A 23,788-nucleotide genomic window follows, 5' to 3' on the forward strand; every position below is an offset into this window, starting at 1 on the left:
ATAGTTGTAGTAATAGACATTTCTGTTGCTGTTTCCTCAGTCCTAGGCTCTTTACTGACAATGTTTTTCTATAATATGTGGAATAAAAAGTTGAACAAAACCCAAGAAAAATGAAAGGTTGCCAAAATTAAAAGAAGTATACTAAATTATTTTCTGTTAAGGAAAAGGAATGAACAAACTTATATTTCACTTTTCAAAAGGTTTGACTTCAAGAAAGTACAGCCAACCATAGAATATAGAAATGATATTATAGTGATAAAGGAATTATAATAAACCTGATATTTTCTTTTCCATTGTAGAATTTTTCCACTTCAATATATTTCTTTTTGTTTTCTTGTTTTTTTATCTTAAGCATTGAAGCTTAAAAGGCCTGAAAACATGTTTACTTAGTTGTCTAAATATGTTTTATTTTGTGTCAAGGTGATCCAACATAAAGAAGATTCATTTGAGGAGCTAGAGATAGCCTTTCGGCCTCATTTTTCTGCATGTGACTTTATGACAGATACTGTCCTTTCTAAGATCTAAAATAATCTTTATCTTAAAATACCAGTAAATCTTAAGGATGTAGTAATAATCACAAATTTACCCCATGAGTAGAGTTTATATACGCATTTTCCTTTTATTGGCTCTTAAACCAGCATGTTTGGTTTGTGAGTGTGTTTTTCTTTTTTTGAAAAAACCTTTGCAGTTCATCTTTTAAGGGAGATAACTCCACCTGAAAGAGAGAAGGCGAGGAATGTCCATCAGTCTAACTCCCTGAAGTTCTCAGCACATTTGGAAGACTCAACATGTTGTCAGTGGAATGTCTGTCCTTTGCAAAGCCAGTTTGCTCTAAACAGACTAACCTAGGCAGAACTTGCTCGAATCTGCCATTTTTAACATCAGTATTAAATGGGGCCGTTCGCCTGAATGGAAAACAGTTTGTGGGGAGGGTCTTTGCATTTTGGGAAATTATTAATAGTTGCTCAATCCATGAAATACAAAATGTGTTTGTTTTGTACTCTTTGACAAGGCAGTTTTTCCCCACCTCTAGACTAGGCCTTGTAGGGATCTTAGCAAAGTCCTTTACTTTGCTTGATAATGATCGACATTGATATCTTCTTTGGATTCTCTTATTTGAAACTTGGGGCAGATCTTATTCCAATAAATGTATAGATGATGTATCTTTCAGAAGGAGATTGTTCCTATGGATTGGGTTTCCTGATTGGTTGTCAAAGCTTTTCTTGTTTCCACTTAAGTAGACATTTGCTTCTACATTAACTATACTGAATATTGCCCTGTCATGTTGGCTAGTCATCCTTTGGCATTACTGCATCTGTTATTTGGGCTTTTAGGACTGTTAGGCCCCTTTGATGAGCAAAATAAATTTAAGTTCATCTCTAAATCCTTTAATTTTAATACAATAATATTTTTGTCTGTTTTTTCCAGTTATTTATAGCACAAAATTATATAGATTTTTCAAGTACATTGAAAACAGAGATGTGGCCAAGTCAGTTTTGAAGGAGAGGGGTCTTAAGAAGATTAGATTGGGAATAGAAGGTAAGACATTTTCATTATTTTCAATCCTTTTCTTTTGAAAAAAAAGATTAAAACTATTGGATCTTATTTAGAATACAGTTTGAATACTTTGAGAAAAACTCTGACAATTGATTACCACATGCTTATGCAATAGACCTATAAATACCAAAATCAGCTGCACTTATCTGAGAAGACAGATAAAAGGCCTTTAGAAATTAGTATTCCGTAAGATTTGCTAGTGATACAGAGATATGAATTTGTCTTTTTCTGCCATAGTTTGCCCTAATTCATTTTTGACAAATCCCACGTGGTGTGTGTGTGGACATTCCTATATGTACATTCCCATAGGATTGGCAGGACTGTTTCATATATGTACATTCCCGATTGGCAGGGCTAATAAAGAAGATTCATTTGAGGAGCTAGAGATAGCCTTTGGCCTCATTTTTCTACATGTGACTTTATGACAGATACTGTCCTTTCTAAGATCTAAAATAATATTTATCTTAAAATACCAGTAAATCTTAAGGATGTAGCAATAATCACAAATTTACTCCATGGGTAGAGTTTATATACGCATTTTCCTTTTATTGGCTTTTAAACCAGGATGATTGGATAGTAGTAATCATTGAAGCCCAATAGAATTAAAAATTACTTTCTGAATATTCATGAAAAAAGCCGCACTGGTAGCTTACTTATGTCTTAAAAGTATGATAGTAGCTTATTTTTAAGGTAAATACAAATTATGAAATTCTTTTATCTTTTGTAAATGCATAGAGTTTTAGTTAGCTTACTTTACGAATTAAAAGAACTTTTCTGTATGATTTATCAGATGCTTTTATTTTAAAAGACCCTTAAGAAGAACAAGGTGTCTTTCTTGATATAACATGACAATGTAAAGAGTAAAGGCTATGGAGCCAGTTTACTTATATTCAAATCCTGTGACTTAATAGCTGTATGACCTTGGCCATGGCACTTAAAAACTCTGTGCCTCAGTTTCTTTCCTCTAAAATGGGAGCATTAATGAGTACTTTATAAGATTCTTGTAAGGATAGAATGAATTAATACATGAAAAACACTTAAAATAGTGACTAGTACATAGTAAGTTTGCAGTATATGTTTATGATGGTGATAATGAAGATAATAGTGTTGATCATTGACCTACCTGGTTGAACTGCTGGAGAATAGTAATGGGCTGCTGAGATACATAGGAAGAATAACCAGAAACAGGATTTTTGTGTGGGATGGTGCAGAGACTTTGGGCTTTAAAAGCAGTGGGATTGCTGATATGTGAAGCATTGGTCCTGGTGCCCTAGTCCGTCACTTTGTAAACAATGAGATTTAGCTACTTGGTCTTAGACCTAGAGAGAAGGCACCAGGATCTACTTTAGATTGGGAGGACGAGGAAGGCCTCTGAGAAGACGACATTCAAGCTGAGGCCTGGTGACAAAAATGGTTCTAGATAGAGAAAATAGCAAGTGCAAAAGGGTTGAAGTAGGAATGTGCTTACTATATTTGTGGTACAGAAAACATACACATGGCTGTTATAATGAGTGCGGAGAAAATTTGAAGAGATGTAACTGGTATGAAAGTTAGTAGAAGAGATAAAGTAGGATCAGAAGATGCAGGCTCTTACAGGCCATGGTAAAGAGTACAGTGGCCAAGTGTCTTAAGTCTCTCAGCCTTTCTGAGCATCAGTTGCCTTTATCTTTGTAGTGAGTATAATACTTTGTATATATTAGAGGATAGTTGTAATAATCAAATATTATTTACTAGAAATCACTTCTTTTCCACTCTACTTCCTCTTTCTCTACATGGCTACTATTATTCATCCTTTAAGTCCTCTGAAACCTTCTTGGAACCTCTGTGAAATTGTTCCTTAGAATAATTTGCTACATAATACTCTGTTCAGTCATGGACTGTGAGCCCCTTAAGAGAAGTCAGGTTGCATGCTGCATACCTAACATGTGGCCTAGTTCCTAGGTATAAGTGGTTCTCAAATAGTAAATGAATGACTTATGGAAAAGCTACATGTAAATTAGTTATGGAAAGGGAAGACTTCATTCTCTGTCCCAGGGAGATAATAGCAGTGCTCTAAATCATTGAACCATACTCCTAAAAGAATTTTCATATAATTGTAAGGACCTAGTAACTATTTACTGTTAACTTCATGTAAAATTCATTTAAAATAGTACATTATATATATGTGTGTATATATTATATATATATATCTGATATATATATAAAATATTTCATTTCTAAATATTTTAATATGCAGCTCTAAAAAAATATTTTAACATACCCAACAAAATTAAGAATACTTTCTTTGAATCAGTCTACATTAAAATTTCCCAGTGGTCTCCCAAAATTTCCTTTTAGCTGTTTTCTTTAAATCAAGATTCAGTCTAGGACCACATCTTGCAAGTAACTGCTTGTTTTGTTAAATTTCTCAATCTAGAATAGTTCCTTATTTATAATACTGTCCTATTGAAGAGTCTGGGACCTTGTAGAGGGTCCCACTTCTGGATTTGCCCTATTATTTCCTTGGTATGTCCTTCAGTTTATTCCCTCTCTTCTGTAATTTCTATAAACTGTAAGTCAGATTGAAAGGTTTAGTCAGTGTATTAGTCCATTTTCTCACTGCTATAAAGAAGTACCTGAGAGTGGATCATTTTTGAAGAAAAGAGATTTATTTGATGCACAGTTCTGCAGGCTTAACAGGAAGCATGACTGGGAGGCCTCAGGAAACTTATAATCATGGCAGAAGGTGAAGAGGAAGCAAGGACCTTCTTTACATAGTGGCAGGAGAGAGAGTGAAAGGGGTATTCCAACACACTTTTAAACCATCAGATCTTGTGAGAATTCACTGTCACGAGAACAGCATAGGGGAAACCACCCCCATGATCCAAACACCAGGTTCCTCTTCCAACACATGAGGATTACAATTTGTAGTGAGATTTGGGTGGGGACACAGAGCCAAACCATATCTGTGGGTGACAACCTGATCTCTCTATTAGAAGATCAAGCTGTTTCTTTATGTGGTATTATTTCGACACTAAGAATGTTCAGCTCCCTGCTAATCATTACCTAAAGGTTTTAAATACTAATTGATACTTTTTGCTTGAATCCGTAATTTCATTAAGGATTGCAAAATGATAATTTTTGAATTTATCATTCCTTTTACATTTATCAGCTGGTATTTTAAATTTCCACTTAAATAGCGAATATTATTTGTCTCTGTACTATAGTCTATGTTACTGGGCTTAACTTTGGTAGGACAGTAACTCACCAGGCTCATCTGTTCTTTTCTTCAATAACTGCTTCTTTGTACTGAAGCACCCTTTTTTTCTCAACTAATATATACACCAGTAGCTGTATTTTCTCATCAAGTATATTACTTTTCCTCTTGAAAAATAAGTAGAATAGTCGTAACCCACCAGAAGTATTGAGACTTTCCTGGGATCAGAGAAAAAACGTTGAGATTTCCAAGTTAGCAATTTTGTTACTATCCTCCTCCACCATTTCTATGCCCCTGCCATTCCAATCCCAAGTCCCTTAAAAGAAATTTATTAGATAGCATGAGGAGAAATGCCAGATATAGGTGATGGGGAGGACGGCAGCAAATCACACTGCCAGGCGTGTACCTATGCAACAATCTTGCATGTTCTTCACATGTACCCCAAAACCTAAAATGCAATAAAAAAATTAAATGTAATTTAATTAAATTTTTTAAAAAAGAAATTTATTAGAATATTAAGTGTGTTCGCTTTTATGGGAGCTAGATTGGGTTGGTGTGTAAGAGACATGAGGAGGACAGGAGAGAACTTGGATGTGTGAGAAAAGATGCAATATAAGGCTGGAAGTATTCAAACAATAATCTTAGCTCTGTGGTCCCATATTCATATTGAGACACTGCTATTCTCAGACCTATCTGAGGCCTCCTCTGCTTAATTTTAAGCAGGCTTTTGGGGTTTGTTGGTGTTGTTAAACACAAATGTGTCCAAAGTGGGAAAGCACAAATAATTCTTACCTAAATCATTCTCCACCCTACAATTCCACCGAAAGGCACTTCTTTGGGGTTTTTCATTTTGTTCGTTTCATCTATCCCTTAATGGAACAACATCTCTTGACCTCCAAGGGTTAGGTTCTTAAGGCAGTTTAGGACTACTGCTACTCCATCTAGCAGACCATATTGGATGTGGCCTTACTCCCGTCATTAGTCCTTGTCCTGAACTCAGTGGAAAGCTCTCTTCTGTCAGAATAATTGACTGAGACTTAGAACCTGAAGTTTAAGGGAACAAATTCTAAATAATTGTGGAATTACAGTTCCCATAGAATATAGGAAATTCGAGACAAAGAAATAAAGTCTTTAATTGGATGGGATTGTGAATTATTTTACCCTCTGCATCCTGGGCAGGAATGGCAAGACAGTAGTAGGACTGGCTCTTATAATTGAAAGTCCACCTGTATACAGAACCTCTGATTTCCCAATTCCATGTTTCTGGACCTGCATACAAAATTTTCTCTGCAAAATTTTAACAAACTAACTTTGAACAAAATCTGAGCTTCTTTTTGTTTCATAAAAAGTATAATTTACTCTTTATTAAAGAGTAGAATTTACACATAACTCTCCCCCATTTGACCATAATCTGTCTTCTAATGTTACCTCCAGGTGTTTACCAATACACTTTCTGCTCCAGTCATACGTGTGTTAGGGTCTTCTAAACCATCTTCTATGTTCCTGCCTTTGTATCTTACCTGATGCCATTCTCTCCTTAGCGTAATATTCTCTCTGCCTACATTGTGCTCCCCATGTTTCTGCTCATCCCAGTCTTGCTCATCCATTAAGATTAAGGAAGGCCTTGAAGTAACTTTTTCTATTTTGGTCCACTGGAATCTCATTCATCTTCTGAATTCTTTACACTTCCACTATTGCTGTAACACTTTCTCTTAGGTATGCATATTTGCTATTTGGAATGTTCTTTGACTTTATGAACAATTTAATCACTCCCAATAGACCATAACCACCTTTAAGGTAGCACTCTGGCATTACAATTCTGTGGTGCAGTAGCTGCTAAATCATGAACTGTTGACTTGAATAGGTTGGTAAATCTCCCGAGTCAGGGACAGACTTTATTTTACTTTATTTTTATTTATTTATTTTTTTCTTTGAGGTGGAGTCTCGCTGTCGCCAGGCTGGAGTGCAGTGGCGCAATCTTGGCTCACTGCAACCTCTGCCTCCCAAGTTCAAGTGATTCTCCTGCCTCAGCCTCCCGAGTAGCTGGGACTACAGGTGCATGCCAGCACACCCAGCTGATTTTTTGTATTTTTAGTAGAGATGGGGTTTCACTATGTTGGCCAAGATGGTCTTGATCTTTGACCTCATGATCCTCCTGCCTCAGCCTCCCAAAGTGGTGATTTTTTACTGTCTTTTTAAAGGAAAAAATGTTCTGAGTAAGATGGATATTGGAAGAGGTTATTACTTGTAATTGGTATATCTTAGTAGTTCATTCACTCTTTGCTCAAATATTTGTTTAGCACCTACAGTGTATCAGGTACTATGCTAGGCACTGAGGATACACCAACAAAGACACTGGCTTTGCCATACAGAAACTTGTTATTTAAATGAGAGAGTCAGACATACAAAACAGTAATTACAATTTAGTTCTGTTAAGTATTGTTAACATGGGAGTGCTGTGGAGCATAAGAAGCGAATGATTAACTGTGTGGAGAATCTTAATATATTTGCCAGTGATAAAAGGAGGTGGAGCAGAGCACAGGGGTAAGGGGGCTGAGGGGGAACAGGCAGCAGAACAATTTGTGTAAAAGCATATTTAGAAGAAAGCTTAATGTGGCAGGTGTATTTAAGAGCTGTAGAGTTAAGAGTATAGCATGATAGTAGATAACGTTAAGTAGATTGGAACCAGGTTGTAAAAAAGCCTTGTATAATATTCTAAGGAGTATAGACCTTCCCTTTAAGCACCGAGGAAACCATTGGTAGTTTTTAAGCAAGGATTGTAATATGATTACATTTATCTAGAGTGGTGATCGTGTGTGGAGGAGAGAATACAAGGAGATGGGAAATTTAAAGTCTTTCTAATAGTCCAGGAGGAATCAAGGACAAGGGAATGGTAATGGAGACCTTTCTGATCTCTGGTGCTGCCTTCAGAGGGTAATTGACCAAAAGTATGAAATGAAGACATTCTACAGGTTTTTAGATTTTTAGCTTTGTTCACCTGCTGCACCTGTCTCACCCCCACCACGTACATACATACTCCACACATGACTATTTGTACTAGCTACCAACGATGCCTACATACATTCACTTGTATAGTAATCATTAATGGATCCCCTACTATGTGAGACCATTCTGTTTTTTTCTGATTCTAACTATGGTCTAGCTTTAGCCTATGGGCCAAAATCAGCTCATTGCCTGTTTTTTATTAAGTTTTATTGGAACATACATATGTGGCTGGGTGCAGTGGCTCACACCTATAATCCTAGCAGTTTGGGACGCTGAGGCTCACTGGAGGTCAGAAGTTTGAGATCAGCCTGGCCAACATGATGAAACCCTGTTTCTACCAAAAATACAAAAATTAGCCGGGTGTGGTGGCAGGCTTCAGTAATCCCAGCTACTGGAGAGGCTGAGGCAGGAGAATCTCTTAAACCTGTGAGATAGAGGTTACAGTGAGCAGAGATAGCACCACTGCATTCCAGCCTGGGTGACAGAGACTCCAGCTCCAAAAAAGAAAGAAAAACATACACATGGTCATTTGTTTACATATTCTCTGTGGCTGATTTCACTTTACAGGGGCAGAGTGAAGTAGGTTTATTAGAAACCATGTGGCTACAAGCCTGAAATATTTACTCTGGCCCTTTACAGAAAATGTTTGTCAATCCCCGGACCAAACTAGTAATTCTTACTGGAAGAAAGGAGGGAAGGGGTCTGTAATATTTTCTTAAAGACAGTTTATCTTTGGAGAAATGGCCTTACTCGTAAATAACTAATTTTTTTTTCAAATCTAGGGTTGTCCTTACTTTTCAGTGACTATGTTCCAAAAGAGGAAGGTATTAGGTATTATTAATCAGGGAACGCTGCTTTGGAAATGTGACTCTATATTAAATGCTTGGTTGTTGGGAGTAGTAATGTTAAAGTGATATGGGAAGTTAAAATGTTGGCTTTGCTGATCTAGATGCAGAATTATCTAGAACCACCTGGAGAGCAGTACAGCTTTTCCATTTAACAAAAAAAAGGAAAGAAAAAACTTAGAGCAATATAAAGATGAGATGTAAGTTTAAGGAAACTAGAAGGCTAATGTGGCATAAATTACAGGCCTGTAGGCCAGGTAATCCTGTGATGAGAATATAAAGATACATAGCTAGAGGCCAGGCACAGTGGCTCATGCCCATAATCCCAGCACTTTGGAAAGTCGAGGTGGGTGGATCACTTGAGGTCAGGAGTTCCAAGATCAGCCTGGGCAGCATGGTGAAACCCCATCTCTACTAAAAATACAAAAATTAGCCAGGCATGGCGGCACATGTCTGTAATCCCGGCTACTCTGGAGGCTGAGGCGGGAGAATTGCTTGAACCTGGGAGGCAGACGTTGCAGTAAGCCAAGATCATGCCATGGCACTTCAGCCTGGGTGAAATTCGGTGTCAAAAAAAATCCCCAAAACAAAAAAAAGATACATAGCTAGAGACCAAGATCTGCTCCATACTATTGTACCGGGGACTCATCTCCAACATACTCCTACTTGAAGAATGTTTTCTTGGTGGTTGGTGTATTGAGTAATTGAAAGAATGACAGAAGATTTTGTGAATTATATCAGTAGAGTTTTCATCTCTGGCTCTTGAACTGATGAGTAGGTGGATAGAATATTGTTGTCCCTTCTTTGTTTTGTTTCTGTAGGATCTATAGCAGAAAAGCTTTCTAAGGCAAAATTGGATGAGGAGTGTGTGTGTATGTGTGTATCTTCAGTTTTTGAAACCTTTTTTTCTTTCAGGTTATCCTACCTACAAAGAAAAAGTAAAGAAAAGGCCTGGAGGCCGCCCAGAAGTGATCTACAACTATGTCCAAAGACCCTTTATTCGAATGTCCTGGGAGAAGGAAGAAGGAAAGAGTCGGCATGTAGACTTTCAGTGTGTAAAGAGTAAATCTATCACCAACCTTGCAGCAGCTGCGGCAGACATTCCCCAAGACCAACTGGTAGTCATGCACCCAACTCCACAAGTGGATGAGCTGGATATTCTCCCTATCCATCCCCCTTCTGGCAACAGTGACCTTGATCCTGATGCACAGAATCCAATGCTGTGATGCTGATGTTCCTTGAAACCATAGCATGCTACTCTTCACAGTGACGTTGTACTCTCCTCATTCTGCACTGCAAGGCCACTCTTCTTCATTGTGAGATGCACATAACAATGTTTAGGATATTGCAGTGTAGGCTTTTTTAAAGACCAAAGGTAGCTGAATGGTTTTTTTTAAATGAGTACAACTCTATCATCTTGAAGTTCCAATTATATAAATGTATTTGTTTACCAGTAGGTTTGTGAAATTGGTTCTTTGTATGGGGGATGGTCCTTTTTCACACATCTAGGTCTTTTCAAAAGTGGTGGAAATTGGCAGCTGAGGTGCTTTCAGTTTGGATTGATATCACACCCCAGATAAAATGCAGAATATTATATAGTTGCACTTTATTAATGGTGGTTAAATGGAAATGTTCAAGCCATTTTATAGTTGTGATGCACAATATATCTTAAGTAAGTGCTTCTGTCAAAGTATTCCTCCAGTAAAATTTGTATAGTTTGCTGCCCTTGATGAGCAAAAAGTATTTATCTTGGGCTTATCTGAATGATCAGGATGACATTTAATGCCCATATCTTATCAGTTCAGTTATCTCCAGTGCCGTTTCACCTTTTAGAGTGACTCACATGCAGGAGTGTGAACATCAGAGGTGGTTTATTATCCAGTCTGCCTTACCCTTAATCTGTTCACAGATATTTATTTACTAATGCTTTTTTTCTTAAGAGTTATGGGCTAGGAAAATGAAGTGTTTGCTCTTCATTTACTCAATGATTGTAAACTCGAGTTTTTCATCAAAATAAAATTCCATTGTTTTAATGTTTCTGACCTGATTTATAACCACGTTGACTATATTTTTAGTCTCATGATTTCCTGTCTCGTTGGTATAAGTATTATTAGAAATCAAACAGTAGCTCAAGGAACTCTTAGTATATGTGTGCTAAGGCATTTAAATTCCCTACTAATTATAAAATATAGTATATATCCAAATCAATATTAGAGCTGAGAAGAGTATTTTCTAGTTCAACTTGATATGAAGGGCAAAATGACTTTACTAGGTCATATAGTCACCCTAAGTTTCAGAGCCAGTTTCTCATACTAGTTCAGTGCTTTCTCCATTATACCATGCTACTTTGCTTAGCAAATTATTTATGCAAATGCTATTGTAAATATTCTGTGGTCTAATTCAAGCAGGAATCAAATATTTAGGTGCTTTGGGACTGGGGTCACTTACTATACAACTGAAGTAGTATTAGAGAGGTACAGCAGTAGAGAGGACAATTTGTTAAATATAATCTTGAATTTATAATTTCAGAGGATTCGAAGTTTGTGTGTTAACAGTAACATCTTTGTTCTCACCTATATTAAAATTGCAACAATTTAGAAATGAACTATTTTAACAACACAGCTAAGCTAGTAGCATGGAGAAACTATGCAAGTCCCAGAATTGTTATGAAGGCCAGAATAGCACCACAAATGTTACTGTTACTGGCCTAGATAGCCCTTAAACATCCACTGTAGAAACTGATAATCCTGCCTTGCAACATGTAGGAATTTTTTTTCTAATAATTATCTGAAATGTGAACAGTATTTATAGAACAAGGGAAACATTTATTAAAAATATTTAACTGTCTAATACATTATACTTTAACCCATATTTATAGTAAAGGATTCTTACAAGGAAGAATAAACGGCTTTATGATACAATTAGTATAAGAAATATCCACATGGGGGACTTCTTTGTAGTGTAAAAACACCATACATCTGAAATGACCATTTGCATATAAAAGCTACCAATGATGCTTCTGTGCACAATGATTAAAAAATTCAACACAAACGGAATCCAAAATATACAATTAATGCAAGCTATCCACAGCTAGCCCAATAATCAATGATGAGGAAACACTGGAGCAGGCTTAGTTCCACTTTGTCTGAAGTTACACATAGTAAGATTGACTTGTATCAATGGCTCTGAGATGGCTTTTATGAAGTCAGTACATAAAAGCTATTCTCTCCTTATCCAGTAAGCTTCACAGACTGTAAAACTCCACCAGTAATGCACTTTGATACTATAGCTGTTGCCAAAGCAACATGTAGTGTTTACAGTGGCCATGGCAAGTCACTAAAGTCAACAGGGCCACCCAGTCCAGCATCTGCTTCCAAGAGGCTCATGATGACAGCCATTGCTGCTTCATCATTACTGGGACTACTTGATCCTTGGTCGTTGTCAATCATGTCTATACCTATGTGGGGGTTCTCACCTGTGGGAGGAGATAAAGACTGGTCAGTGATTTTTTTAAAAAGCATATTTAGATTGTTAGCAATTCCTAAGCACACTTAATAAAGTTACATTTAATAGTAGGGTGAGAGGCTGCTTTTTGGGCTGCATGACTATCTTTTTTTATTGCCGTTTTTCAGAGGAAAGCACCAATTTTAAAAAAATAGATAAGAAATAAGTCAGTTTGTTCAGCTGTGAAGTGACACAGCTCTAAGGAGCTTCTAAAATCATTTTAGAAGTAAGTACAAAGGGCTTAAATGTTAAAAATCTTTGAGTTGAGCTCATTTTAATATTTTGATATAACCAGTTAAGAGGAGTTAACAAAAAGAAAGGCAAATAGGGAGAGTTTAGGAAAAAAATCTAGAAAAGTAGAGAAAAAGGTGGATGTGATGGGAAAAACAAACTTTTGTCACTTAATGACTTTTAATACCTTCTGATATACTTACTAATCACCTTTCTAGGCATTATCTCTGAACCTTCATTAGCCCTCTCTGAAGAGATTATGCCCCACATGGCAGAAAGCCTATGTCTAAGTTGCTATAGCCTCCTCTTGAGTTCTAGGCACAAAGTTGGACCTCCACCAAAACTCAAACAAACATTGAAGTCAACTTTTTAGAGATTTAAACAAATTTTAAACTTCTATTCTGTTCCTATCAAATTTATCTAGGATTAGCTTATTTTATACAATTCAGTTCTTAAAACTGACTTTATGTCAGAAGTTTTGCAAGCTCATTGCAATGGAAACGAATAATAATGCCACTTACCAAGAATAGAAGAACTATCAGAATATGGATAACCTGGGTTCTCCTGAGCCTGGCCTGGTAGTAGGCCACTGGAAGGAATGTCTGGAGTCCCTCCATTTAAAATCTACAAAGAGAAGAAGGGAAGTATGAAGTTTTGATCAGTCTCATGAGCAGTGCCACAAGGAAAATGAAGCATGTTGGAAATGCATGGGGTGGGGTGGGGTGGGGAGAAGCTTCAAATGGCTTCAGTTTTCTATTGGATGATTTCAAACAAGGAACTGTGAGACAGACGTGGTCATAGTAAGGAAAAACCTGTCCCCCAGACTATTCTTTTCTCTTTTTTACTGAGCCCACTGAGGCATCTTAAAGGCTGAATAAAATCACAAAAGTCTTCAACTGCCTGGAATCATGATGCCCACATACTTCTTTAAGACCAATGCCTAAACTTCAGTGAGCCCAGCTAGGCATTTCCCCTATAAGATAATAAAACATCTAACAGTGACAGATATTTCTGAAGAAGAAATAAGTGAAGTTGTTAACAAGCTGAGAAGAGACAGTTCTAAGGAGTCGAACAACAAAACACTTAAATCTCTTGGACTACCAGTGCCAACTTCAGTAACCTGTGGTTTAAGTTCTTAAGAAAGGCCACTGGGGATAATTATTACTGCTACTCAGTAGCAGAACTCCGATTCTGTCTCAAAATCTCCCTCACTTCCCCAGCTGCTTCCCCTGGCTGAGTCTCAAAGAAGAGCATTCTTTGAGACGTATCTGGATATACATGAGGAAACAGTTTAGCAGCTGCTTAATTTCAGGATCAGCAGTGATTTCAGGCCTTGCCAGTAGGTGGCATTATAACTTACTTTACTTCCACAGTTCGACGTTTTGGTCTAGGGACCCTTTTCACACTCTTAAAAATTATTGAGGACTCCAAAGAATTTTTGCTTATGTAGGCTGTATTTATCAATATTTACTGTATTTGAAATTAAAACTAATAGATGTAATAAACCCACTACATGTTAATATAAATAATGAATAGTATTTTAATGAAAAATAACTATTTTCCAAAACAAATTATTAAAAAGAGTATTATCGTTTTACATTTTTGCAAATCTAATGTCTGGCTTAGTAGTTTTCAACTGGATTCTCCTCCGTTTCTCCATTCAGTCTATTTAGATATGACTTCAAGTATATGAAGGAAATCTGACCTCCTACAGATAAGAAGTTGGAAAAGGGAGGCTTATTTTAATAGACTTTTCAAATAATTGTATTTTTTTTATACCACTTCAAAATTTGACACGTAGAAGTTTCTTAAAGGTGAGTTGCAATGTGCAATCTGAATCTGAAACCATATCAATGAATTTTTTTGTACTCTATTAATAATCTTGGTACTTAGGATGGATCTTTTACCCTTGCATGATTTTGAAATACCTTGCATTGGTTAGAAAATACTGGTTCACTGAGTTATGCAGATCTTCTATATGTTGACACATTTCATTATACAGCATCAAAATATCAACATTCTTAATACTCCCTAGCTCATCAAAAACATTTTTTTAAGTTTTAGGAAGATCTCAAGCTCAAAGTAGTGGATACAAGTTTTCTAAAAATTCCGATTTTTGCTTGAAAGCTCAGATTTTATCACCAGCAACAAATGTTGTCATTTTCCTTGAAGTGACAGGTTCACTTCATTCATTTCCAAGAAAATGTCTTCTAAATACCCAAAGCTGAATGACCATGTACAATAAAAATGGTGTCCAATGAAAATAGCACACAGTGCAGCTTACAACTTAATCACACAAGTGTTTTTTGAGACAGACATCATACTTTGGTATGTAGCACAAGCTCTTCGTGCATACTTCTCATTTTGTCACAGAGCATTAAAAGATGTGTACTTACGAATTTTAAAAAAGTAATGATAGACATTTTCCCTTCCTCCTTCCTTCCCTCCTTGACAGGGTCTCACTCCAGTTGCCCAGGCTGGAGTACAGTAGCACAATCTCTGTTCACTGCAGCCTTGACCTCCCAGGCTCAGGTGATTCTCCCACCTCAGTCCCCCGAGTAGCTGGGATTACAGGTGCACTACCTGGCTAAGTTTTTGTATTTTTTAGTAGAGATGGGATTTCTCTATGTTGCCCAGGCTTGCCTTGAACTCTTGGACTCAAGCAGTTTGCCTGCCTCAGCTTCCCAGAGTGTTGCAATTACAGGCGTGAGCCACCACACCTGGACATGATGGACATTCTTAAATGAAACTGGTTTTAAACTCTATTTTTTTTGTCGTGAGAGAAAAAGATGGATGTGATGGGAAAAGAAAACTAAAGTTTTGACATTATTAAGAAAACAGCTTTAACCTTAAAAGCATAACAGAAGAACAGCTAAGAAGACAGCTGGTAAGCAGGGTGTGTGTGTTGGGGTGGGGGGGGCACACAGGATCCTGTGCCCCCTCTTTCTGGAAGAAGACTGGAGATGACATTTGTAGAACTGATGCTTTATCTGAATTTGCCTTAGTGCTTCTGGATTTCAGTACTCTCCTGGGACCTACGGAGGCTCACTCAGGCTTCCTTTTTAGCTTGATCCTGACTGAAACAACTGCAGGCTAAATGGTTCATTTTTGGACCTGCCAAATTTGAAAGTGACTGGAAAGGGCTGGGTCTGGTGCACCATTTAATACTGCTGTCAGTTTTAACTGTCTTGTTTAAGCTGCTGTTCTTGTAAGTCCTGCTGCCCAGGTCTCGAGAGAACACATCCAAATTTCTTCTCACAGATCCATTTTTATAAGTTCAAAGAAAAGGAAGAATTTTCATAAATGCCTCAAAAATAGGTGGGGCTTTATGATGCAGAGCACAGCTTTTGATTTCTGATAATTGTTGATGTGAAAAGAATTAGAAGTCATGAGCCCAAGATTGTAGTTTGGGGCCATACTTATAAACAAATGCTGAGGAGCCTGGATCTTGTAACTACAATGTTGTGACGATAAGATGAGACAATGTATATGAAAGTTCTTTAAGTAATATTTAAGCCTATTTCTGGAGTGATAACCTTTCAAAACCAAGAAGTAGAATCCTTAGTAATACTAGGAGTCAAGTGCCTAAAAGTTAACTTGAGAAGCAGAGACTGGAAGACTACCCTAAGAAGATGGTGGATCCAATATGCAAGAAGGACCTGGAGGTATAACAGAAGAACAGCTAAGAAGACAGCTGGCAAGCAGGGGGTGTGTGTGTGTAGGAGTGGGGGCAGTGGGGCACACGGGATACCAAGCCCAGACTTCATCTATCAGTGGTATTTTGGGCCAAGCACTTTCACATACATTATCTCATAATAGGACCTCATGTGCAAAGATGCTGGCTACCCTAACCAATATATTAGCTCCATTATAAAGAAAACTACAGTTTGAAAGTTGTACAAAATTACATAACTAGCACATGGCAAGGCCAAGCTTCGGACCCAGGTCTCTCTTACCAGGTAGTCTTACCCATTAATTTGTTGACTTTCAACCTTTTTTGGAGGAGCAAATCCCTTTTTCAAATAGAAATGTTTGCAGAAGATTCCTATATGAAACAGACGTATTCTTGCCCTTGTAGAAGCAGGATTTCTGCCCTTACCCTCTCTCCTTAGCAACTACCCCCATACCTATCCCACCTGGTAACATCACAGTTCTTGGTAACATGAACAAACCTCTGGGGAGCTCAGTTTTGAAAATCCTTGCCCTACTTTCGATGGTTTGTGCCTTAGGAGTCCTGCCAATGTAAATTCCTAATATTCTCTCTTTGTTTGTGTTTTAGGAGATGGGGAAGGAAGCCATCGTGTCCAAAATGCTGGCCTTTGAACTGTCCTAACCTCTACTGACATCAGGCGGTATATACAGATCTGATTTCTGATTAACATGGGCCTAGGCTTGTAAGTTCTCTGGCAAAGACGAAAACAAATGACTGGTTCCTAAACCTATTTGTAGTGTAGTCTTATAGCAAGCTCTTCATGAGGGCTGATACACTGCTTAGATCCAATGTTGTCACACCACAGGAACCCCCAGACAGCAGATCCCCAAGTATTCTGCAGCTATAAAGCATGGCTTGATTTCCAAAGCACTGCTGGTGGTATTGCTGTTTCCAGTGCCTGCCCTAGATGCTAATATTTTATCCCTTGGAAACTCGCAGCAGAGAATGAGAAACTTTTCTATGTGTGGTACTCTATTAATCTTTCCCTCTGGGAACTCTTTAATTGCTCCCTCAATTAAATGAACTGAGTTCCCCATTCCTTATTCTTTCTCCGTTCTTCCACTCACATGGAAGAAAGTCTCTGAGGATGTCAGCAAGACTCCCTAGCCCTACGAGTATGCTTTGTACCCAGCCTCACACAGATGCATTTACTTCAAGGAGAAAGTAGTTCAACTTGTTTCAGCAATCGCAGTTGCAATTCCATACTCCCACCCCCAACATTTCAGACCTAGGCTAAGAGTTGTCAGTCTTACCTTCTTGCCTCCTGGAGAAGAGGCATCAGGGGGAGGCGTACTCGTGATGTTCAATGGGCTGGAGCCACAGCTAGAAGGCGATGACCCTCTTATCCTGTCAGAAAAGAGAATTACACTGCCTTTTCTTTTTTCAGTGGAGTGTGTGTGTTTTGTTAAGGGGTAAAGGTGAGAAAGGGGATGAAGATCTAGATAGGGTTTGGTGTGCTTTTTCTGTAAAGACCAGAAAATAGGCTCTCTAGGCCACGTGATCTCTGTCACAAATGCTCAACATTGCCACTGCAGCTCAACATTGCCACTGCAGCCACAGACATGAATGGGTGTGGCCGTGTTCCAATAACTTTATTTACAAAAACAGGTAACAAGCTGGATTTGTTCTACAGCCACCTGATCTAGAATGCAGTCCCTAAAGTCAAGCATCTCACTGACAAAGTCCTTGGATTGGAGTCTGCATTAAGGTGGTGAATTTCAAGTAAGTGGCCAGTTTTATTTCCTCAAAGAATCCAGGTGAATTGGAGGAGACTTTCTGCGTTCAACCTCCATCTTTGATCCACAGCAAATAATGTATCCCCTTCCCTACAAACAGTTTAGCTGGTGAATACTCCTAGGATATGGAGGGCACCAGTGTCTAAAAGGTAGAAATAACAGTAAGAGGAGCCTTCTAAGGCAGCAGTTGATGAAAAATGGGTCCCAGCCTTTCTTATCTAGTATATCCCTCAGATAATTTATAGAAGGGAAGACTTAGAACTATAAATCCACCTAAACACTTGTCAGGCTGAAGGACCTCAGGAAAGAAGCCATTGCTCTTCACTGCAGCTAGAGTTTAGGGAGAGTGTGATGCCAGTTGTGTAACCACAGGGCTGTCAGCTTCTACATGGATGAATGCAGCTTCCGGGTGACCCAGAGAACACTCCTCCACTGCCCATAAGTCTTTTGGTTCTTGTACTGCCTAGTTCTCTAGATTTGTGAGTGAACAAGTTTTCTTTCTGGATAAGCTTCTTAATGGCAGTTTACAACTATATATCATGTATTCTCAGCATGCACAAATGTCTGCTAATTGCTTATGGAAAAATTGCTGAGTGTCCCCCACCTTTTCCTACTTATGTCTATGAAACCACTATTTTCCCAGGTTTCTCATCTTGGAATTGCCGTTTCATCATTCCTGATTTCATTTTCAAACCCTAGACCTTAGATTATTGATTTCTCTTTTGGCAGTGTCATCTCTGTAGGATAAGGCCTCATTCCTGGGTTATCAAACATGACCACCTTCATCTCCCCCTATTCCAATGCAACTTCCACAAAATGTAACACAAGACTTTGGATGCTTGCTCAGCATCCTACAACAAATGGGGTCTTAGAGTTTTCTTCCAGTCCAAACTGCACAGTGTCACTTCTTGAGTTTCTTAACAATCTCCCATCATAGAGCTCTGTGGCTCCTTCCTACACAAAGACTGCCCAGTTAGGTAGCTTGTTTCTTGACCCTGAACTTGCCACTCACGTGCCCACTCAAGAATATGCCTGGCTTTTCTAGAGGGAACATCCACTCTCATTACAAACCCTGGCTAAGGCCAAGTTCAAATCTTTCCTCCTTTGCTTGCTTTGGCCCATGCACTCTCTCCCTTTTTCCTATTATCATAAAGACAACAGACTTCTAAAAGATTTTAAGATTCTTGCAGTCAGGGACTGTTTGATACTGTTCTTGGATAGTCTCAAGCAAAGTATAGGGTATGCAAACGCAAAGTATAGGGATTGAACCTGATTATACTGCACACTACCCTCATATCTCCTTCCTGATGCAGAGGTCACACCCACTAATCCTGTGGGGTTGAAACAGAACTGTGTTACCTATGAGGATAACAGCCCCTTTATGGCCAGTTGAAAAACAGGCCAGCCTCTTAATTCTCCTGAGAGAATCCAGTGGCAGCAGTCTTTTTCTCCTTTTCTTATCATTATGTTACATTAAGTTGCATTCTGAATAATCTGGTTACCCCCTTCTCTATTTCCCAAATTCGGACAGACTTAGGATAACTGCTTCTCTCTCAATGACTTCTCTTTAAGACAGATTTAATTGATTTTTAAGCATTCACTGTATGTCAGGCTATGTTCCTGGAACTTTTCCTGAGTGCCCTCATGATCCTAACACAATCCTTGGGAAATGGTGCTTTCTTTTTATGGTTTAAGTCAACAGAGAGCAAGAGGTTAAGTAAGTCTCAGCATAGCCAGGTAGAGAGACCCGCCCAGGACTCAAACCCAGGTAGACTGCTTCTAAGCAACTTCTCTTTCATATGGAAAGGAAGTCTCCCCCAAGACAGCTAGTAATAACTAGCTGATCTGCTTGGTGTCTACTACTAATCCTGGGCAGCTCTTTGATTGAAAAAAGTGAATGTTTTATTAAGGTCCAGATCAATCTGATGGTTCACAGCTCTACTCCTGCAGTGCTGTAAAGTAAAGGTACATCCGTCCGCACTGGGAAGCTCCTTGAGCTGTAAGAAAGTTAAATCTCCTCAAGAATTCTCTTTAGCTCTGGCCTATTTTGGTTTAGCTTCTTTATTTAAGGCAGGATTTCTTAATCTAGGCACTACTGACATTTTGGATTGGATAATTCTTTGCTAGGGGTGGGGAGAAGGGGGACTGTCCCGTTTATTGTAGGATGTTTAGCAAGCAGCATCCCTGGTCTCTATCCATAGCATAAGTAGCAACTTCCCACCCAGTTGTGAAGATGACAAATGCTTGCTGACATTGCAGAATATCCGCTGAGAGAAAAAATTGCCCTGGGTTGAGAACCACTGGTTTAACAGAGGAACTAGAAGGTGTTACTTGCCTGTGAATTTCCATGATTTCCTCAGCAATCATTCGGCCTATTTTTCCTGCCCCAGCCCGAGTTCCCCCTGGAATCCCTGGAACAGTGGGGTGGGTCCTCTTTGGGCCACCTACAACAAAGGAATCTGAGAGTAGGAAAGGGGAAAACTGAGGAAGAAATGCTATTATGTTTTAAAGTAAAACCAGTTTATCCCATGATCCACTTGTAGTTCAACATCAGAGTTGCACCTTGAGGGACTTTAGGGCCACAGCTTGTCAGGAAAAGGCATTCTGACAGGAAAAGCCTCAAGTTTCCTTCTAGGATCCAAGGCCAGTTTTTTCCCATCATGCACTGAAAACACTTATTGAAGATCACCGTATGTGCCAGGGTTACAGAGACAAGTCCCTGCCCTCAAGGAGCTCACAGTCTAACAGAGAAACCAACAAGATGACCAATGTTTAAAGCAAAATGTAGTTAAGTTTGACAGGCAAGCATGAGGCAACCAACTCATCTGGGGCCAGGTGCAGCTTCTGGAACAAGTTAACCCCAAGCTGAGTCTTGAGAGATGAGTATGAATTAGCTTTGGCAGAGAGGTAAGGAGGGGAAAGCATTCCAGACACAGCAACCAACATGTGCAAGAGCACTGAGGCAGGACAAAACTTGGGAGACTCCAAGGAATTCATCATGAATGATGATGAGAGCATGATAGATGAAACTGGGGCAGCAGGTACCAGTCAGATCATGAGGGGCCTCTTGGATGATGTACTAATGAATTTGGACAGTTTCCACAAGGGAATGAGGAGTACCAGAGTACAATACACAGAAAAGGCACAAATGAGATCCGGGTTATTAGAAAGTCCACGGTAGAGAGAATGAACTACAATGGAGGATGGGGTGGTAAGAGTGGGACTCGAATTGTGAAGTGATTTGCAATAACCCAGGTAGCAGATGAGAAGGGTGAAGTGGCAACAGTGGTGATAAAGTTTAAGAGATAGAAGGTTTAAGACTTCACATTTAGGTATAATGGGGGAGAGACAGCAGCCAGGTTTCTGGCTTAAACAACCAATCAAGTAGGGGAGTGCAGAAAAGCAGTTTGGGATATTCTGAATTTCAGGTGCCTCTGGGACTTCAGGTGGTTCTGTCTATGAGGCATTTGGAGAGACAGATCTGGGGCTCAGGAGAGAGACTGGGGCTGGAGATGTAGATGTGAGAGTCATCGATTGAGATGACTGATAGAGACATTGATGGGGGCTGCAGTCATGCATGTGGGGATGGTCTCAGGAAGGATGAGTCCAGTGTGGACAGCAGGGGCCAGAGCCAAGGCTGAGCCTGAGAAGGGAGCCCACTGGGTATGGCACACACCCTGGTGCTGACAGACACCTTCCTGCCAAACACAGGAGTCTGTGACAGTCACCAAAGAGCACTTCACATCATGGCCACTGGACAACACAGGAGGAAAGCACAAAAGCAGGGAGTTTGCGAGTTCAAGGGCTTCCACAGGCCGGCAGCCTTGGGAAGGGCAGCAGTAAGCTCCTAGTATTCCAGCTCAACAAAGAAAGTGACATGACAGTGTCCTCAGCATTCATGGAGAAATCTTCACATCACCCCTCTGAGGCCTCCCTTGATCCACAGAATAGGAATGGAGGGGACCCTGAATACTTTGGGAAAGATATTTGACCACAAGCTTCTCATGGGCAAGCTCCAAGGCCCCAGCAGCACATAGTTACCTTCTCCAGAGGGCAGCATGCTGTCCATGCTGTGGGGGGACGCTGTGAGCTGTGGGAAGGTTGGGTCCCCGCCTTCCAGGACGTTGGCTCTGTGAACATCCCAGCAATAAGGAAATGTGAGTCAGGCCTGCTCAGAACCATACACCTTTCAACTTGGCCAAGGTGTCCGGTGTCCACTCTGGACCTGGACAGGCCAGAAAATGAAGTATCTGTCTGAGTGGGTGGACAGGTCTCCTCAATGTTTGATAATATAATGGATAGCATCCCGGTCTTTGGCCCCACTGCCTACCTGGGCCTTCCTAAGACACTACCTACAGCAGAGGTAGTGGCTGCAGTAACCTAGTGCCATCACTACAGCACCTCCTCCTGCCAGCCTGCAGTGCACCCAGCCCCGGCCCCTCATGCAGTTCTAATCATAGGTGGGGTTTTGGATGCTATGGGAAAGGAAGAGTGGGGAGCAGGCCTGGCCAAAGAGAGGCTCCTTCACCTCCCTCTGCTCATCTAGCAGGTAGCGGCCTTTTGAGATGGCATTCCAGCTGCCAATGCTTGGGCCCCCTGCCTGGTAGGCATGGAGACCTCCCCATCCTCAGCCAAGGCCAGTGTGAGCTAGTGCCTGCATGAGCCTTTCATGGATTATCAACCCCTTCCTCCACAGCAGCATAAGTGGATGCCTTAGGGTGCCAGGTCTGTGGAATTCAAAGATTGGCTGCTTTATCTGGAAGGAAAAGTTGCTGTTTCCTGGAGCAGTTTCATAAGCCGGGACCTGCATAGTAGAGCACTGAAGCTTGTCCTTTGTTAACAATCCTTTCCAGTTTCTGCCAATCCTGAGGCTTCACAGGTATTAGCAAGATGGCATTAAAGGATGTGATACTGGCTGTTGCCTGCACCCCCTTTCCCAGATAAGGAGCCCTAGGCATCTCTTCGGAGCAAGGGGAGCTTCAAATATAGGAAAAGTACTTACAAAACAACAGTGTTAGTTGAGACAATGTATTCTACTTCCTTGGTCCAAGGGTTCATGAAACTGAACCATCGACTCCGTAGTGTGATGAAAGAACCATCTTTGATTTTAAATTTATAGCAGTTAGTTGTAATTTTTTCTCTCGTCTGTAAAACTGAAAATGTAAAGAAAACATGGACATCGTTGTTTTCTCAGACCAAAGTATTAAACAAGACATCCAATACAAAATATTAAAGGTACTTGAGTTCCAATGCCATGCTCTTTAGTAAGCCAAGGAAACCCCGTGGTCAACACTCAGGAAATAGGTTGTTTGTGAGGGTCTAACTTAGAGCCTTTCAATTCATTTGTGAAGCTGTCACAATTTTCCGTAGTCTGTGAAATTAAGGCTGTAGGGAATTACTAACCTTGTGTTATCTATCTAACTGGAATCAGCTCTAACATGTCCACCAGCAAATGAGAAGGCACTGTCCAAAGCATCATGCTCTGTCCCCATCACAAAGCCCAAGGGCAATATAGAACTTATCTCATTTCTTTTTTTTTTGAGATGGAGTTTCGCTCTTGTTACCCAGGCTGGAGTGCAATGGCGCGATCTCGGCTCACCGCAACCTCCGCCTCCTGGATTCAGGCAATTCTCCTGCCTCAGCCTCCTGAGTAGCTGGGATTACAGGCACGCACCACTGTACCCAGCTAATTTTTTTTTTTTTTGTATTTTTAGTAGAGACGGGGTTTCACCATGTTGACCAGGATGGTCTCAATCTCTTGACCTCGTGATCCACCCGCCTTGGCCTCCCAAAGTGCTGGGATTACAGGCGTGAGCCACCGCGCCCGGCCCAACTTATCTCATTTCTAAGAATATCCAAATCAACAGAGGCCACTCACCTATTCAAACTCATTTTTTCATGTAACAAATATGTAATGAGCACTTCTCATTGCCAGACACTGGAGATAGAAGATGAGACAGGCTATGACTCCTGCCCTCAAGGAGAGGAGTGAGGGAAGACT

General features: G+C 39.8%; 2 protein-coding genes across 16 annotated transcripts in view; one reads left to right on the forward strand and one right to left on the reverse strand.

Annotated features, from left to right (window-relative positions):
• The window catches only part of BTBD10 (BTB domain containing 10), a 75,491-nt gene extending 64,840 nt beyond the window's left edge, over positions 1-10,651 (forward strand). For all 7 annotated transcript variants that reach the window (XM_012456621.2, XM_012456624.2, XM_012456626.2 and 4 more), the window contains 2 exons: positions 1,429-1,539; positions 9,520-10,651. In XM_012456621.2, the coding sequence (XP_012312044.1) occupies positions 1,429-1,539; positions 9,520-9,830 (422 nt within the window). In that variant the 3' untranslated portion in view covers positions 9,831-10,651. The remainder of the gene's footprint in view (positions 1-1,428; positions 1,540-9,519) is intronic.
• The window catches only part of BMAL1 (basic helix-loop-helix ARNT like 1), a 110,263-nt gene continuing 96,763 nt past the window's right edge, over positions 10,289-23,788 (reverse strand). For all 9 annotated transcript variants that reach the window (XM_064365157.1, XM_064365155.1, XM_064365156.1 and 6 more), the window contains 6 exons: positions 22,790-22,940; positions 21,829-21,917; positions 20,123-20,231; positions 17,305-17,398; positions 12,861-12,963; positions 10,289-12,079 (listed from right to left, as the gene is read on the reverse strand). In XM_064365157.1, coding sequence (XP_064221227.1) covers positions 11,919-12,079; positions 12,861-12,963; positions 17,305-17,398; positions 20,123-20,231; positions 21,829-21,917; positions 22,790-22,940 — 707 coding nt within the window. In that variant the 3' untranslated portion in view covers positions 10,289-11,918. The remainder of the gene's footprint in view (positions 12,080-12,860; positions 12,964-17,304; positions 17,399-20,122; positions 20,232-21,828; positions 21,918-22,789; positions 22,941-23,788) is intronic.

This window comes from Aotus nancymaae, unplaced genomic scaffold, assembly GCF_030222135.1.
Source record: "Aotus nancymaae isolate 86718 unplaced genomic scaffold, 86718_ANA_hifiasm-v0.15.2.pri h1tg000059l, whole genome shotgun sequence".
Lineage (NCBI taxonomy): Eukaryota > Metazoa > Chordata > Mammalia > Primates > Aotidae > Aotus > Aotus nancymaae.